Source organism: Eubalaena glacialis, chromosome 17, assembly GCF_028564815.1.
Source record: "Eubalaena glacialis isolate mEubGla1 chromosome 17, mEubGla1.1.hap2.+ XY, whole genome shotgun sequence".
In the NCBI taxonomy this organism is placed as follows: Eukaryota; Metazoa; Chordata; class Mammalia; order Artiodactyla; family Balaenidae; genus Eubalaena; species Eubalaena glacialis.
The window spans coordinates 6,816,095-6,833,271 of NC_083732.1; the positions used below are offsets into that span (position 1 = coordinate 6,816,095).

At 39.5% G+C, this 17,177-nt stretch overlaps 1 protein-coding gene across 1 annotated transcript in view; it reads right to left on the reverse strand.

The window, feature by feature from the left end:
- Positions 1-13,737: 13,737 nt before the first annotated feature.
- The window catches only part of TOX (thymocyte selection associated high mobility group box), a 295,082-nt gene continuing 291,642 nt past the window's right edge, over positions 13,738-17,177 (reverse strand). The window contains exons 8-9 of the mRNA XM_061171715.1: positions 14,218-14,366; positions 13,738-13,882 (exon numbers count right to left, since the gene is read on the reverse strand). Of these exons, the coding sequence (XP_061027698.1) occupies positions 13,846-13,882; positions 14,218-14,366 (186 nt within the window). The 3' untranslated portion in view covers positions 13,738-13,845. The remainder of the gene's footprint in view (positions 13,883-14,217; positions 14,367-17,177) is intronic.

A 17,177-nucleotide genomic window follows, 5' to 3' on the forward strand; every position in this document is an offset into this window, starting at 1 on the left:
AAAAGCCAAAAGCCAGCTAGTAACCCTCTCGCCTGAGGTTAGAAATGAACAGAAAATGCCACTTACTCTTCAATAAAAACAATGGATGTCATTTTGGTTTCCAAGTAGCATTTTCCTGTACAGCTTCAGAAGATAGAATTCTCAGTTAAATAAATGACTCACTCGAGAATTCAAAGCACTGGAAAGGGCCCAAAGAAAAGAAAGAAAGGGAAAAGAAGAGAACAGAAAAAAAAAAAAAAAATGAAAGAAAAGAAAAGAAGAGAAAGGAGGAATCAACTAACTGTTGCTATTCTTCTTCTGAATTATTGATACTTACCTGGCAGCTTCAGGAGAAGAGTGAAGTCTCAGGTTAAGCTTGCTGTAGATACAGAAAAGTGTCTCTGGGTCACGTCTCATCAGAATTAATTAGGCCTGTGACCACCTAAAATAGTTCAGTCACCACCATCCCCTAATCCCAGTTTTACCAATTTTCTGCTTCAGTGGTTCATTCACGACCTTTTTTCCTTCTCTTACTCCCCTCGTTGTCCTTCCAAGCACCCCAAAAATGTGGGTGCTCACCATTCTATGTGACCCTTTGGGCACATTCAGTATGACGATGCAATTTTGAAGAGACCATTTTGATAGAGCTTAAAAAAATGTAAAACCTCCAGCTCTTTAACAAATTACTTGATAATGTGTGAAACAGACATTATTACCTTATTCACGTACTTGACTTATTCTGCACCCAGCTGGTCCTCTGGTCGCAGCCCGAGCCTTTGGGAAAGAGAGGCATGGGGTGAGTGTGTGCAGAAGGCACCTTAGTTGGTATCAAAGATTTCTCTTTACACTTTCACTCACCTGTTTTGATGTGACTGCTTCAAATTATTGCTCCCCAAGCGCCTGGCTTTGGAACAAGTCATCTTAGAGGAAAAAAGAATAACACGTCCAAGAAATTATGATGTAAAGAATTCCGAACTGGTTGTTAGCAGTTGCCCCAATTTTGGTTTCTCTTTTAGCATCCTTCTTTTATGTTAGTTTGAAGATAAGCCTTTATCCCATTCGGGATGCTATGAAGTTCATAGCAAGGACGGCTGGAGTTAGAAATTTTCTTGGGATAGAAAATAATAATCTGGATAAAATTTCCTATTATTTTCTTCTTCAGCCTGGTCATGATATATAAGGGGGAAAATGTAATATTGTAATGAAATAAACAGAAGGAAAAAATGCAAGTCTGATTATTAAAGTCGTATTTGGATGTCCACCCAAAGATTTTGAGACTCTCTCTTTATTACCGATGACAGTAATGTCGGTGGCATATGTACATACTGTCTGAAACCTACTTGTTTGTAAGATCTGCTCAAAGCCCCCTTTCCATGTCTCGTGGAAATCCACTCGTGGGGAAGGGGTGGGAGGATGGTTCTCACACCTCACCGGCACTCAGACTGCAGGTTCCTACATCTGCTAAATTTGGGGAGGTTTTTGATTATCTTGTCACGTCATGCAAGATGTCACTCTTTCCCACTGCACTGACCAATGTGGAACTCAGCTCCTTCCCATGATAGCCACAAAAATTATGCATATAAATCCTTATGTATATAGACTTAATGTTCCTGGACTTAAAAGTCTTTAAATTATTTGTACTTGGGATTAAAACTGAGAAAATTCAAATTGTGAAATCTTTAAAATATACAGGCAGAAATAGCTAATAATATAATGACAGCCAATGTACCCACCACCCAGACTTATGAATCTTAACCTTATGCCATACTTTTTTGGATACATCTTTTATATCTATAAAACATTATAGATATAGTTAAGGTTCCAGTGCAACCCTCCCTGATCTTGGTCCTTTTTTCCTCCAGTACATCACTGCTCTCATAAACTGTTTATTATTCTCATGCCTGGCTTTATGCTTTTACTTATATATGTAGCAATAATGAGTATAGATGATGGTATTTCATGTTTTTAGCTTCACATAATTGATATCAAACTGTACGTAACATTCTTTAGCTTGCTTTTTTTTTCATCCAATATTGATGTGCGTAGCTCTGGTTCATTCTTTAGTAGCTGTAGAGTATCCCACTGTAAGAATATTCCAAGAATTATCCATTTCCTGCTAATGAACATTTATGTTGTTTTCAGTCTTACCTGTCACACACGGTTCTGCTTGAACATTCTTTCTATTTTTCCTTGAACACATGTGTGAGAATCTCCTTAGGGGGTGAACCTAAAAGCCACCCTGAACTATTAGCCACACTGGACGCTTCACCTGTCCCAGAGCCCCTAGGCTCATGTTCCTTGCTGATTCCAATATTTCTTCCTTTTTAATTCCTCTCCCTCACTCCTTTTTGTATGAAATATCCTCTGTCACTTAAAATTATCTGCATTCTGTTTTTGGGCAGTTCAGCTCTTTTTAGCTCTTGCACTTAAACTCAGCTCCTGGTTCATCTTTGCATATGCAGGCCCATTACAGCATTCTACGAGACAAAGCCAACCAGATAACCCCGTCTTAATAGGACCCAGCCTCCTTAGGAGGTGATCGTGATTGTAAAAGGAATTGATTTCCCCATGGCTTTGGGGAAAGGATTCTCAGAGAATGATGATTTGATATACCTCTTTGTCTAGGGAATCATCATGTGCTTGTGAGGTTTTGTCTTGAAGAATAAAATAAACAGTATTCATTCCTTCAACAATCACTTTAATAAATGTTTACCTGGCACTGTACTAGGTGCTGGAATGGTCACAAAGATGAATAGAATCTAAGGAACAATCAATCTAGTCAGGGAAATAAACCCTTAAACAAATACTTACAATACTTAAAAAAACTTTCCTCCAAGAATGGAACAGAGTGCTGTGGAAATATTGAGAAAAGAAGTTTAATTTTATTGAGAAAGCTTCAGAAAAGAGACAGCAGCAGGAAGAATAATTGCTATACCAGCAAGAGCCTGGGAGTCTAGTGTGGTTGGGATTGGCAAGGAATTTGGTGGCCAGATTTTAGAATCTTGGAAGGAAAATTGAGAAGCAGTAACAAGGAGGGTAGATTGGTGCCAGATTTTGCGTGGTTGTATGCCCCAGGCTCAGCTGTTTGAATTTTAATCTATAATCAATGGGGACCCACAAGAGTTTAAAAAATGAAGGCGCTATAGTATTAAATCTGGGTTATAAAAAAGAAACTAGCAGTTGTCTGTAAACTTGGAGACCACTTAGGTCATTGTGGTGGTGTTCCAGGGCAGAAAGTAGGGGGACAGAACTGAGGTAGGTGGGAAGAATGGCAGGAAAGTCATTCAGGAAATTTGAGAACACATCAGGACTTACCACTGTCAAATGTAAATAGATGGTCCTATATTTGTGAGCGATGAAAGGAAGAAAAAGTTAAAAATCAAAAGAATCTTAGCTAGGGAGGCTAAGTAGGTCAAGAGGCCATTCTCCAAGCAAAGGACCTTGGGAAGAGAGACAAGTCTTTGTTGGAAGGACATGAATTTGGTTTAGGTAACTTTTAATGTCAAGTGCTCATAAGAAACCAGATGGAGTTGTCTGCCTGTGGTCAGTGGAACTATGGTCTAGAATTTAGGAGAAGTAAGAACGAAGGGAGAGATTTGGGGGAGGGTTTCAATACTGCCAAAAGCAGCAGAGAAGTCAGGGAAGATGAACGAGGAATATAAGGCATCTGTAGTCGGCAACCAGGGGACCCTTCTGGATATTGTTCAAGAGCAAAGTCAGTAGCAGGGCAGCAGAAAAGGCTTCAGTTGAATAGCTGGAGGTTGGTGTGTTGGACACTGATACTCTTCTCACAATTATCTGTTCTCCCAGTTTTCCTCACGAACAGGACTCTGGTTTTATTTAAAGGGCAATGAACATCCAGGGACAACCCTGTGACGTTGTTCTGGTCAGTGGGATGTAAGTGGAAATCGGCTGGGGATTTCTGGGGAAGGTTTGGTGTCCTGCTAGGCATTGCTCCTTCTCTTCTTTGCTCTTCCTCCTTCTTCCTTCCTAGAACACTAAATGAGGCAACAAGGATGGGGATGGATGCCTCCACGTTCAGGATGATAGGGAAGATGGCATCGCTGAGTGCCGTACAGCCCTGGCCTCTCTGCCCTGAGAGTTCTTGTTGTGTAAGACCAAGAGCTTGAATTAGATAATTTAGAGATATATGAGCTGAGTGTGTTTTTATTATCAGAAGCGGATTCCTCAAGTCAGTATTAATCCCAGGAATTGGCAACAGAGAATCTCAGAGTCTTCAAAGTTGATGGCAAGATTGACTGGCCCTCCCCTTACAGGTTACTCTGTGGATGCCTGCATGGAAATCTCTTGTGATAGCCAAAGAAATGCAGACACTAGGGCATCACTCTAGACTAACTACATCAACTTATCTGAGAATGGAGCCTGGGAATCTGCTTTTAATACACTAAGGTTTGAGAAATACAGCTTTAATTTATGATTCCTCTATACCACTTTCAGATTCGTGCATGCAGGCACATAATCCACAACTATGGGCAGCTAGTGAAAGTGACTTTGTGTCTATTACATCATGTCTATTACATCCGATGGGTTAAAAAAATAATTAAAGGGCTATTTTAAAACCTAGTGGTGGAGAAAGTCAGGTTTGGATGCTGACATGCTCTAGCTTGATCCTATAAAGCATCAATCCTTGGTGCCTTTAAAATCTCCAAAGGAATGGCAGAGCTTGAGGCTACCGAATAACCAAGAGGGAAATAAGCAAAGGAGTGAATCTTCTCATCTCCCTGGTCACTGAGCACACAGGCACACGTGATACCGTTGGGAAAACAGTCAGAAATATACCCATCGAGGTGAGGGAGGTGGGGGGAGGGAAATTGGAGTTGGAAGACAAGTTGGTTAGTTTACACCAGATACGTTTTGAGAAATCAGTCAAGTTTTCACACCACTATATAGTTCTTGTTGTGAGTCACTAGAGAAGATTATTATATATTTCCACCCGCCATTTTAATCCTTAAATAACAGCAGATAATTTTTAAAAATTCTTGTCTTAAGCCAGGAACATAAGGTAACATCTAGCAAGTAGTGTACGTCAACTCTGCACAACACCAATAAGTGGGTAAAGTCTTGCAGTTGCTTATTTGCAGTTTCTCTCTTTGAATATGTACTCTAAGAGTTCTTTTTTCAGTATGGTGCGTTGTCCAAGTGAAAATATTCTCCAAAGTAATGACATCAAGATAAAACCAAGATAAAGCGCTGGCATTATTGTGTTTGGCAGCATACACAATATTTACAGTGAAATTGAAAAGGTCAAAACTAACCTCATGGAAAAATGCAAACACTCAAAGGTTGTAAGAAACGATACGTAGGTTAAACTTGTAAAGCAATTCTAACGTCACTTTGTAAAAATGTAAATTCCCTCATAGAGGACTCATCAAATTCACTCTAGTCCAAAAGCTTGTTGGGTGGCAGGAATAATGATGATTAAAGTCTGAAACATGAGTAAACTCCTTTACAGCTACAAAAATGGGAAAAAGAACCTTTAGCCAAAATGCTAAAAATAGACTCATTTTGGTGAAATGAAGCTGTTTGAATAAATGAAACTCATCGTTTTTTTTTTTTTTTTTTTTTTGCAACTCATCGTTTTTATCGAAACCATGTGCAGTGTGGAGTGGGAAGTCGTATAGAAAGGTCCTGAGAGACTTCTGTTTGCTTTACATCAGTAAGGAGAGGGGAGAGAGAATGCGGAGTTTCTTTCCGTCTATCTGCGACTTAGCATAAGTGATCAGCAAAGTGACGATGGAGGTCAACCTGTGCTGGCTGCTGGCAACCTGGCTCCCCCCCTGGTCCCTGTGAAGAGGGTGAACGTTCTGGAAACACAAGACCAGAAGTCATTCAAGAAACTGGTAAGTTAAATAGAGTAGCAGAATCTTTGCCCTGTAAGAAAAGGAAGAATAGAGAGAGAGAATGAGAGAGAGATAGAGAGAGAGAGAGAGGAAGAGAGAGAGAGAGAGAGAGAAACCCCATCTAACACTTCTGCTGTGCTGGTCTGCTGAAACCACATCTTGAAACCAGGTGTTAAAAATGACCCAACTCAACAGCGAGAATGGCTTTGTAGATAAGTGTATTTTGTAATACTACCCGGAAACTGCAGTCACATTTAGATAGACCATTCTTCCTTTCTTCTTGTATGAAACTCTTGCCAAGACCAGATTTAGGTTTCGGTGGGTCTACCTTGATAAAAAAACAAAAACAAAACGAAATACAGAATACTCCACAGAACTGGTTACAATTTACGGAGAGGTGAATTCTAAGGGGTTTCCTCAGGCTTTGGAAACTGGATAAAACTAGCTCAAAGATAAATCTAGCCACGATTGTTGGTGCGAGCTGCTTTCATAAGGTACAACTTGTACATGTTGGAACATCATACCAATAATGTTGTTTCTGGAAGGACTTTATCCACGGACCACGCGCCATGGGAATGGCATCGTCTCCTTCACTGTCCTCTTTGGTTCTTGTGCCACCATAGTGGAGTTCTCCCCAACTCACTGGACTCTCACCTAGTCTGTTGGCTTCATCAGATTTAATCTTTGAATTAGTTTATTCCTCACCTCCCACACTCAGTTTACTCATCTGATGGGAGAGAACGAAATCTATGAAACTACGCAGAAAAGTTTGCCAAATGTTCTCCTGCAAAACATGCCTTAAGTGATCCATTCCCCCTGCCCTCACCCTGGACTTTCTTGGATTCTATTAGAAATAATACTCATTTTTTTTGACTTCAAGGTTGATGCTGTATTTTCTGAACTTAATCAGCAGCAGGTGTGCTTGGACTCCAGCCAGGCGCTGCCCCTAACAGGTAAGGTCTGAGGAGCCATCGGACCGAGCGGAGAGGATGCATTTCTGCACAGTTCAGTATTTGGCCTAGTTTCTGGGTGGGCAGGTCCCTACAGCAGCAGCTCTTGCCCTAGAAAGTGGCCACAGTACCCATAAGTCTAGGGCTATTTTAGGACTTAGAACACTCTGTAACTTAGGGCCATAGATTAATTTTTAAGTGGCTTCTGCACTCAGATTTCCCTTTGCCCATTGCCTGGGCATGAGCTCCACCAGGAATGAACACTCCAAGCAGGGAGCCCAGCTCAGTGGGTTCTGTGGGGCTCAGTGAAACACACCTCTTGCCTTCTGTTCTCAACAGCGAGTCACTTCATTTCTCTACGTAAGTGCTGAATTAGTATTATTTCGCCTATCTGCGGGTGCGTGTCGAGGATGAGGGATAGGGCTCGTGGATGACCACGGAGGAATGGCACCCTCTGAGAGCTGAGCAGTAGGTTACACTTGTCTATGCCTTGGGTTTGACTGGATTTGATTCTAATTCAAATGTCAGGCATCAGACTGCATCAATAGCAAAGACTTCCAAAAGAAGTTATTTGGAGGTTAAACATTGACAAACACCTGCTTTAAATGTCCATCCTGAAAGCGTAGCTCCTAGGCCAATTCCTTCCCCACCTCCGACACACACCCACACCCACACACGAGGTTTAACGGGAAGTGCCAACAGTGGAAGGGTTAAGAGATGACAATGTCCTCTTGCATCTGCTCTGCCTGTTGCAACTAGAAAAGGTTGAGATTAATCTTCGTAAAAGCAGTCGCATTGGAAAGACTAATGTGACTCTCACCATAACACTGGGCCCTTTATAGCCTGATGTCTAACTACATTGGAATGTTATTCTTTCCATTGCCTTTGTGACCGCACTTGGATTTGAAACTACTGGGTCTTGTTCCAGTACAAAACTTAATCTGCCCTTTCTTTTACGGACTTCAAAACATCCAAATCTGTCTTATTCTACAGGTTTCCACTGAATCAAAATGCGAGGTGCATGTTTTACCAAGTGCCTTTGTCCCCTTTCAGAGTTCTAGTGAGGAACCCCGGTTCACAGGATAAAGATGAATGGCCAGCACTGAACTTTCCTCAGCGTCCCACTGTAGGGCCCTTGCCCAGCCTGTGGCTGATAGGGCATGTGCCAGTCTGAGGAAACAAAACATTAGTTTTGGAAATCTGATGGTGCTAAGCCTTTGATCGCCAATTTCTAACTGTCTTGAAAACCTTTTTTGCCTTCCAACAGTTGCACACTGTGGTTTTTTGTCTGTGCGAGGTGACTTCACAGCACCAGCACTCTCTATGCGGGGAATGCATTCATCTAGCACCCAAACCACCTACCGACTTCCGGCACCTCTTATCAGCTAAGCCATCGGCCACGAGCTGACATTTCAGCATTCAGAAGCTCCCCACTCCCACCTTAAAAAAAAAAGTGACAGGAGGAGAAAAAGGTTCATTTGGCAGTAGTTTGCTCTTGCTTTTTGGCCTGGAGAAAGACATTCAAAGTGGTAAAAGGTTCTTTAGTAACAGCTGGCGAGCACCAGGGTGTGAGGCTGATTTTCAGATATGACAGGCACTTACAGGAATGCTGCCAGATACAGCTGTTTAAAAGCTTTAATAAACAGCAAGTCAATACTAATCTTTGCCAAATTAATCTTTTCCCTGACAGCCCATCAGAGCAATTATGCTTAGGCTTATTGTAAACACACAATTGTCAAACAGGGACGCTGCCGCCTTTAAAATACTGTAGTTTGGTTTAGTCTCTCTTTAGAATGATTTTTTTTTTCCTTTCCGTATGTAGAATTATGTCTTTCCATTTCATTTCCAGTCACTATTTATTTTTTTTCTGGCCTCATGTCAGTGTGAATGAAATTTCACTTTCAAATGTCTTTGCTAGCAAGCTGTTAATAAAATGTGAAATGACGACAGTTGAGGACGCGTGCTGGTGGGTTCGGATAATGAGGCACAAGTCTGACCAGTGCTGACATATGACACGTCACTGTCCTCAGGGGTCTCCAGGTCCGGAGCAAGCACTTCGTCTTCACCTCCTACCTCCTACAATGTAATCTGGTTCTGGATACAAAGGACAAGATGCTGGCTGCGTAAGAAAAGAGAAAACAGTCTCATGTCGCTGTAGACACACGTGTTGCAGAGCGTGTCTATCTTGCGTTAGAAGTGACCCCTCCCTCCCGCAGCTCCCAGCCTCCCTCCTTCGGGACCGTGATGTCAGGCAGCTCCCACGCTCTTTGCACAAGCAATAGTCTTGTGTGAAGATTTGGAAACTTGTCTGTGAGGGAACGCTCTTCCATGCTGGGACCTGGTCCAAAACAGACCTAGGGAAATCTCCTTTGAGCATCTTTAAAAAAAGGACGGGTGCCAGGGGGGAAATCGGGGGCGGGGGGGATAAACTGGGAAATTAGTGCTGACATAGACACACTGCTATCTATAAAACAGATAACTAATAAGGACCTACTGTATAGCACAGGGAACTCTACTCAATACTCTGTAATGACCTATATGGGAAAAGAATCTAAAAAAGAGTGGATACAGTATGTGTATAACTGATTCACTTTGCTGTACAGCGGAAACTAACACAACATTGTAAATCAACTATACTCCAATAAAAAATTTTTTAAAAAGTTAAAAAAAGGAACACGTCTTCTCCTCCTGGTGTAATTTAAATAGAGTCCAGGATATAGGGTCTTTTATTTGTTACAACAAGTCTTACTTGCACTTGGTAATTAGAAAAACAACCCAACATCCTGTTCATCAATGTTTTAATTTAGCATTCTATAAACTTGGCTCCTGAAATTTCTCTCCTGCGCTCAACACTCCTACTTGTCTGACACCTTTTTTTCCTCCTTGGCTTCTCATTTTCTCGATGTGACTAGTGTATATTCCATCTTTTATTTTGTTTGTAACTAGAGACTCTTGTTTGATTATGTAGACCCAAAGAATACAGCATAACTCATTCTAAAATTCCTTCTTTCAATCTTTTTGTAACCTTAGGTTACAAAAAAAATTCTAATGAAAAATTTCCATTCTTCTTCACCTCCCAGTTCTTGTCTGTAATATTTAATTCCCTTCTATATTTAAAGAGCTTTTAAATGATCAAGGAAACACCATAGAACTGCTATGTGATGAGGATAATTTGTGATGTGCCACTGACTTTTCTACATATCATTGCATTTATTGTGCACCTACTACGTGCTATGACATTCCAAGTTGCTTTGGAGGTAAAGAAATTATTCTATCTTAGGGAAACAGATTTGTACTGTTGGGTGACTCACATGGATTCATCCATTAGGTGACTCAGGGTAATAAATGTTTGGGGATTAAACTTATGATGTGAATTCTGTACCTTGCCTTGCCATTATTTCAATGTTCAGCCATCAGCAAAACAGGTGAATTTCTCTGTGTTTCTGTAGTTACCTTAAAATGAGAGTTACGAATGGAATAAGAAAATGCAGATCAAATCCCCTTTCAACAAATAAGCATTAAGAGAACATCTGTGTGTAACAAAAACTTTTATGTTCCAGCAGATAAGCTATTCATTACAAATTTCCACATAAATTTTTTTTAATATAACAAAGAAACAGGACGTTTATTGGGGTTTCCGGGAACCTGGTAATTTGAAATATTCTTTGTTTAGTTGAACGTAGCTGTCTGGGACTGACTGGAAGTGGGGCATCTTGTAAACAAACACAACATTACTTCTTTGAGTCTTTTCTCCTTGGACTTTGTAAAGAACTTCTAACTCCATCTGAAATCATATTGACGTTGCATCCAAAATCCATCGTCTCTAGTTCTCAATCACATTGGGTGGAACCGTATGAAATTGCCATTTTTGTAGGTAAAGGGGTTGTATATAGGCAATTTCATATGGCTAAATCTAATTACCTTCAAAACATGTGTGGCAACTCTTTTGCAAAAGGCAAAAGGTCCACAGGAAAGGTAAATGGATTCTTGATGTGCCTATTTTAAATTTTGAATTCATAAATTTAAAAAATTTCTTAGCAATGAATCTGAGTCAGGACACACAGTTCTTTGTTGTCATGACCGTTGATGGACCACTGATGCCTCAGTCAGAAGGGACTCCTTTCCTTTAAGGCAACAAGGTAAAAACAATCACAGAGACCAACTTTCATCCTTAGCTCTGTTCGATAATTTGACTAGCTGAAAGTCATTATTTGACTGTTTTTCCATTGTCAACTCATTCACATTAGAATGGGAACTGGGATTTTAGATTATTCTTTCTTGTGGATGTTAGAGAGACAACTCAACCTCTCCTAGCCGCTGTCACACCTTTTTGTCTTTTTTCTTTTCTAATGAGTTATAATTTTGACTTTGGTGTGTTGGAAAAGATATTCTATGATCAGCATTATTGTTGAGTCTCTCAGAATGCTTTCACTGGAGGTCCCGGGATCCTGCGTAAGGCTACATAGCAGGGAACTCGGTGGACACCATCACTGTTCCTTACGGTTACAAGCTAGTAGCTGCTGGGCTCAGGCTGGATTCTGGCTTCCTTAAAAGTAGAGGATTTCTCAGGCAACACCTGACAGAGGGCGTTCCCAGTGTTTCAGGAAGGAACGTCTGTGGCTCGGGCAGCTGTTCATCCTTTCTGTGCCCAATCGCTTCTGCCATGAAATTTATTTGGGATCCCTCATCTGGCTGGGTCTGTCTTTCAGAGACTGATGGATATCCAAATAGAATATGGTCATGCATGGTCAGAATTTTTATTTATGATGTTTTCTTTATTTATTTTTTACTGTTTTTGGTATCGAGTTTCAATACTCTCTCTACCCTGGTTGCACACCTGCTCTAGAAAAACTGTAAACAACACTGTACTTTCCTGTACAACCCACCTGTCAAAGTCAAAGCTGGTTGTTCTCACCCCGGTAATTACCTTCTCAGTTTAGACTTAACACAAGGGCAAATGTTACTTTATCATAATATAATAAATAAAAGACATTAGGTAATTAGTAGTGCTGGTATATTTCTAAAATACTAAACAGACAAACAATAAACTGTGAACTTAATCACATGAGTTCTTATACAGTTTCAAGACAGGAAAATTAGAGCTCTCAGCTACAATCATTTTAATAATCACATTGGATCTGCATTATTTATTTGTTATTACATGCTCAGCTGATTCAAGGTTGTACAATGCCTAAAATCATTCTAAAGCAAGCATACCTTTCGTCTTTTTAATTCTGACTGGATTACACAATGCATATATTTGTATTTAGTTAAATTGCTAAGTTTATTTCACACATTCCACGAAAAAGACATCAGCCATTCTCTTGATTTCCAACCAGACTAGCTTTCTTGATAGAATCCTCAGTAAGGGCGTAATTTGCTCTTTTTGATGTAAAAGCTATGCAAACCTTCAGCCAGATTCTCAATGCTTTTTGTTCTTTAGCAAATCTCTAGTACCCTCAGAATTCTCTTGGAAGACCCAGGAATTCTGGAAAGACAGTAGCTTGTAGAGGCACAAATGACAGCAAGAACCTCAATTTCTATCAACGGTTTTCAAATTGGGACTGCTTCCCCTTTCCTTTTTCCTGTCTGGTTACTCACCTTTCATTTTTAGATATATTCTTGACAGTATGCTTCCCCTTTCCTTCCTCCCGCCCCTGGTTTAATTCCTAAATGTTTTCTGGATTTTGTGAAAAGCATGCAGCTTGCAGAATTTGATTGATTTGACTTTAATTCTTTTTTGCAGGGAGGGGAGGGAGTTTACAGATTGACTAAAACCAGCTGAGAACCAAGAAGCCACCTTTTTCTTTCAGATAGAGACCCATCTGTTTAGTCTTGGAGCCTATGCGACTTTTAGGGCAATTCTCTGTTCTATTGTATGAAGAAAGTTCTTAAATATCATAGTTTTTTGTTTGCGTCAACCAAAGAAATATAGAAATAAGGGTTGGTTACTTTAGTTGGCTGCTAAAATGAAAAGTAGGTTTGGCTTTATTCACTGTAAAAACTAAATAGTATTCACACCAAGCGTGAATTTTTTTTTGCCAGCAAAAGTTAAAACATCAAAGAAACCTCTTTCAAATACTAACAAATTTACTTACAAACACCTATATTTATTATTTCATAAATAGGCGCAACGGTTTCCATAAAAAAAGATTAAATACAGACACAGTATGAAGAAATAATGATACAGAGCCGTATGTAAAGGTTATAATTTAGCTGTTTCCAATCTGTTTCTGCATCTAATAAAATACCAGGTAAGTATTTGGTAGTTTTATACATAAAAGGGCTTAAATGACATTTACTAACCATTACACAAAAAGTGATACAAAAAAGCAATTTTCCTGCAGTACAAAATAAACGTGTTTGCACTTCCCTTCACACTAGTTTCTTTTTGTCTGATCAATGAGACAAAGCCAATTTGTTTTTAAATGAAAATCGTTTGGGCATATGGTTTTTTTCCAAATATTTTGAAAATATAGAACTATTAGTCAGTTGTTTTAAAAATGAAGTAAAAATATGAATGTTTGCCAATTTAACCCCTATTGTGAAATCAATAAACTGGAATGAGCCAGTTTCAAATCACAATTTAGCTACAAAAACATTCACATTTTATACTCTAGGAGAGTGTGACATAGATGCTATTTACAAACTTGCTATGACTGCTACATCAAGCCATTTAAAAAGTCTTTAGTAGTTTCATATAAACACCCATTATGAAAACCAATGGAAAATCCAGGACTTTTATCCAAGACATCTATAGTTGCTAAGGCAGTTACTATAGCGCAGCACTTCACAGCAAAAAACCAACATAAAATCTGAATGGTCCAAATTTCCTTCAGGGAAGAAGAAAAACAATGTCCATAAAGGATTAAAAAAATAATAAAGAAGCATGACTATTTCTTCCAGAGTGGGTGACCCACAAGCTCAAATGGTCCTAAGTGCTTAGCAACTTGTATTTTTCTAATAAAATGGAGAACTGCCTTGACTATACAAAGCAATCCACGGTGAAAAGACTTCCCTGAATGCCTCAGTGGAAAGAAGAGGTGTTCGGATTTTCAGGTAAGGTACAGTGCTTTGTCCCTCTGCATGCCCCTGTGCGAAGAGAAAACAGACAAATGATGCCTTGTTAACAGGACAGCCTTGCTACAGGTGACCAAGGGGGACGTGTCTATCTGCTCTAGCTTGAAGGGTGGAGTTGGGCACTGGGAAAGTGCACAGTAAAAGCCAACAGGATCTAAAGGCATTTATTCTTGGAATGGTTGGAAGGATACTTAAAAATTTCTGCTTTCACGAACATGCAACCGTTCTAGATTATCTTTTGGAAAGCAGGAAGAAATGACGGATCTTTCCAACCGACCAGAGAGCTGGGCACAACATGCCTGCTATGAGAGCTGTCTGCCACCAGGTGGCGATGGCTGGCCACTTACCCACTACTGCAGTAGTCATTCCATTCCACGGGCTGGGCGGGAGGATTTCTGCACCCAGAGCGCACATACTCCATGGCCTGGGTGACCACTTGTGCAGCTGTAGACGTAGGATTGATTATAGTCTGATAGTCGGGTGGAAGATTAAATCCCTGAAAGGGAAAGCAAGTCCACAAATAAGGATCAAAGTGCCTTTTTAAGAAGAAAAGCACCTAAATATTTATCCATTGTTTGCAAACACTACTGCCTTCTTGCTAGTGTCCCTGAAAGGGCAAGCTTATCCCAAGGACGCAGAAAACTTAAAACAAAGATGGAAAGGAAGTGCCCACCACCCATCCTTTTTACCTTTCCTTCATTTAACCGTGTGTTAGAAAACCTTGAATTATACTCTTGAGCAGATAAATTGAATTTAGAAGCAATTTAAAATTTAGAAAAGCCAACTCAATCAAAACAAAGGGAAAAGGCCCTAAACCCCTCAGAGTTTATGTTTTCTATCAAACCTAAGGATACATTAATAGTTAATCCCCAGAATATGCAACAGAATCTTTTTTGAAGGATCCAGGCAGCAGGTGGCTGAGTGTTTTATTAGACTACACCTATTCACATATTGTTCTCAAAACCCTTTTTCTTCAGTCAGTCACAAAGGGACCATCTGCTTCTTCTTTTATTTGTACTTCTTTCTCAGCTAAAAATTTCAACCAAAGCTTTTTAACAGTTGTTGGACTAATATAGGGAAGGAGATTCAAAACAACTTGCCAGTGGAAAACACAGAGAAGGAAAAGTATAAGACAGAGCAAATATTTTTTAATTGAAAAGTCTATTAACTGGCAAATAATAATCAGACTTCAGGAAGGTTCTTTTAATACACTGGTATGGTGAAGTGTTGACTTTTAATCCTTGCAGAGCTATTAAAAATTCAAGGGCAGAATCTCTGAAGTAGACAGCTCTATCTGGTAAACAAAAAGCATTATGCGCTAAGATTTATTTTTAGCTTATCTGGTGAATTCAAGAGCAGCGTAAGCAAGCTTTACTGGAAATGACCAAAAAAGCGACTTAATTAATCTCGTGGCTGTTTCTTTGTGCAGCAGATTTCATACCTGGTTTTTAACCACTGAAAAATCAAGGGATCTGAAAACAAATCATTCTCTATTTACTTGCAGGGAGCTTCTTTTGAACGCATAGTATTGTTGAGATTTTTACCTTTTTTAAAAAATTCAGCAGAATGATCAGAAAATTGATTTTCAACTAAGGCTATTTCCTTAGACTTTCATTCATTTGAGGGTACCTTGGGTAAAGACTCAAAGACATCTATTATCAAATGTCCTCAATTCTCAATATTGGCTTTAAGATATTAATTTATTTTCCATTCAAGTGATAAAGACTTCAAGCCAATGTCCACGCAAACTCCCACCAAAGCTGCTCATGAAAGACAAATCATTGAAAAGTGGAGTACTCAGCCATCTGGGCTATTTGACCTCACACAGACTAGAAGGAATAGAATGTTTCCTAAACTAACAACTGGCTTGTGGGAGGTAAGTTTGTTTATGCAGACACCACCTGCAGCTCCAGCCATAAACATTTTCCAAAATAGGGGGGTGAGAAGTGAGAGGTATATAACTGGATATTTTGTTCTCCAGGCCTTTCCAGGCTGACATCCTCTCTTTCTCCAGACCATCCTGTACCTCTGTGACACAAGGAGTTTCACTGGCTTCGGCAAACTGTATTCATTTCATTATGGTCCCATAATGTCTTTATGGGCCTTACTGTCCAGCTTTCTGGACCTCTTTCCCGAGTGTCTCACGTGATGCTGTGTGATGCTAGGCAGACAGCAGGAACAAGTCCCCAGAGAGAGGAGCCTCATGCCGACTTTTATTTCAGCCCCGATATCAGGGCTGCCCAGTGACCAGAGAGTGTTTGTACTGCTTACTGGATATTCTCAGGGTCGAACCCACAGTAGTGGGTCAATAAATCATGTGTTCCAATAAATAAATTTTAACATTGACTATTTGATGCTAATCTTGGAAAGGCCTGGGGAATATAATTGTGTAAATACCAAGGCTTTCCTATCTTTTTAATGTAAAGTTCTCCACATTGGATTTTTGCACAATCAACAAAACGTAACCGAAAAGTAAGTCTCAAAAACAGAGTAGTTGAAAATATCTCGCGTTGAAGGTATGGAAACATATGAGAAAGCAAAAAATAAATAAAAATAAATCAACCTGCTTCCACCCAACACCACACAATCAAAAAACGGAAATGACCATTGTTTTTTTTCCTATTCAATGAACATGGTCCCTCAAACTTGGGAGAGAGAATATCAGGAGAACATTAATTTTTAAGTGATCAGTTTAAGATTAAATGGGTAACTTCAGTTTATAAAACCAAAATTATGCGTTATCTACAAAGCTCAAAGATTTAAAATTCAGCTAACTTCAATGCCTAAATTTAAGATCACTAGTATTAAAACAAACAAGGACCAAGAAAAATACAAGCAAAGCCTGAAGACCATTATTTTACTTGCTTTCAATTTAGAAAATGAAACATTCTTCTGAAGCCTATATTAAGAGATGCTGAGGTCAAACCCAGAACTATGGACGTTTTTATTATTGATGTAAATATGAAACAACAATGATGATATAAATTTTTGAAAAACTGTTTGCTTAGCAGTCTAATTAAACAAGGCTGAATATTTTGCATTTTAATGCTCAAGAGAAAAATCACCAACTGTTTTGTAGCATGCCTGGAATTTTAAATTTCATTTTCTGGTGCCAGAATTGAAATAAAAATAGGAAACATGATAAAGATTAATTTGATGTCAGAAGGGACATTTGCTCTTTAATTAGATTTCTGTAGCCCTAGCAGTTTTGTTGTGCCACCGCAGCAAGTCCTAAAAAAGCCTGCAGCAATACCAAACAGTGATCTTCATATCCACACTTTACTGGGAACTAATTTCATTTCCTGCC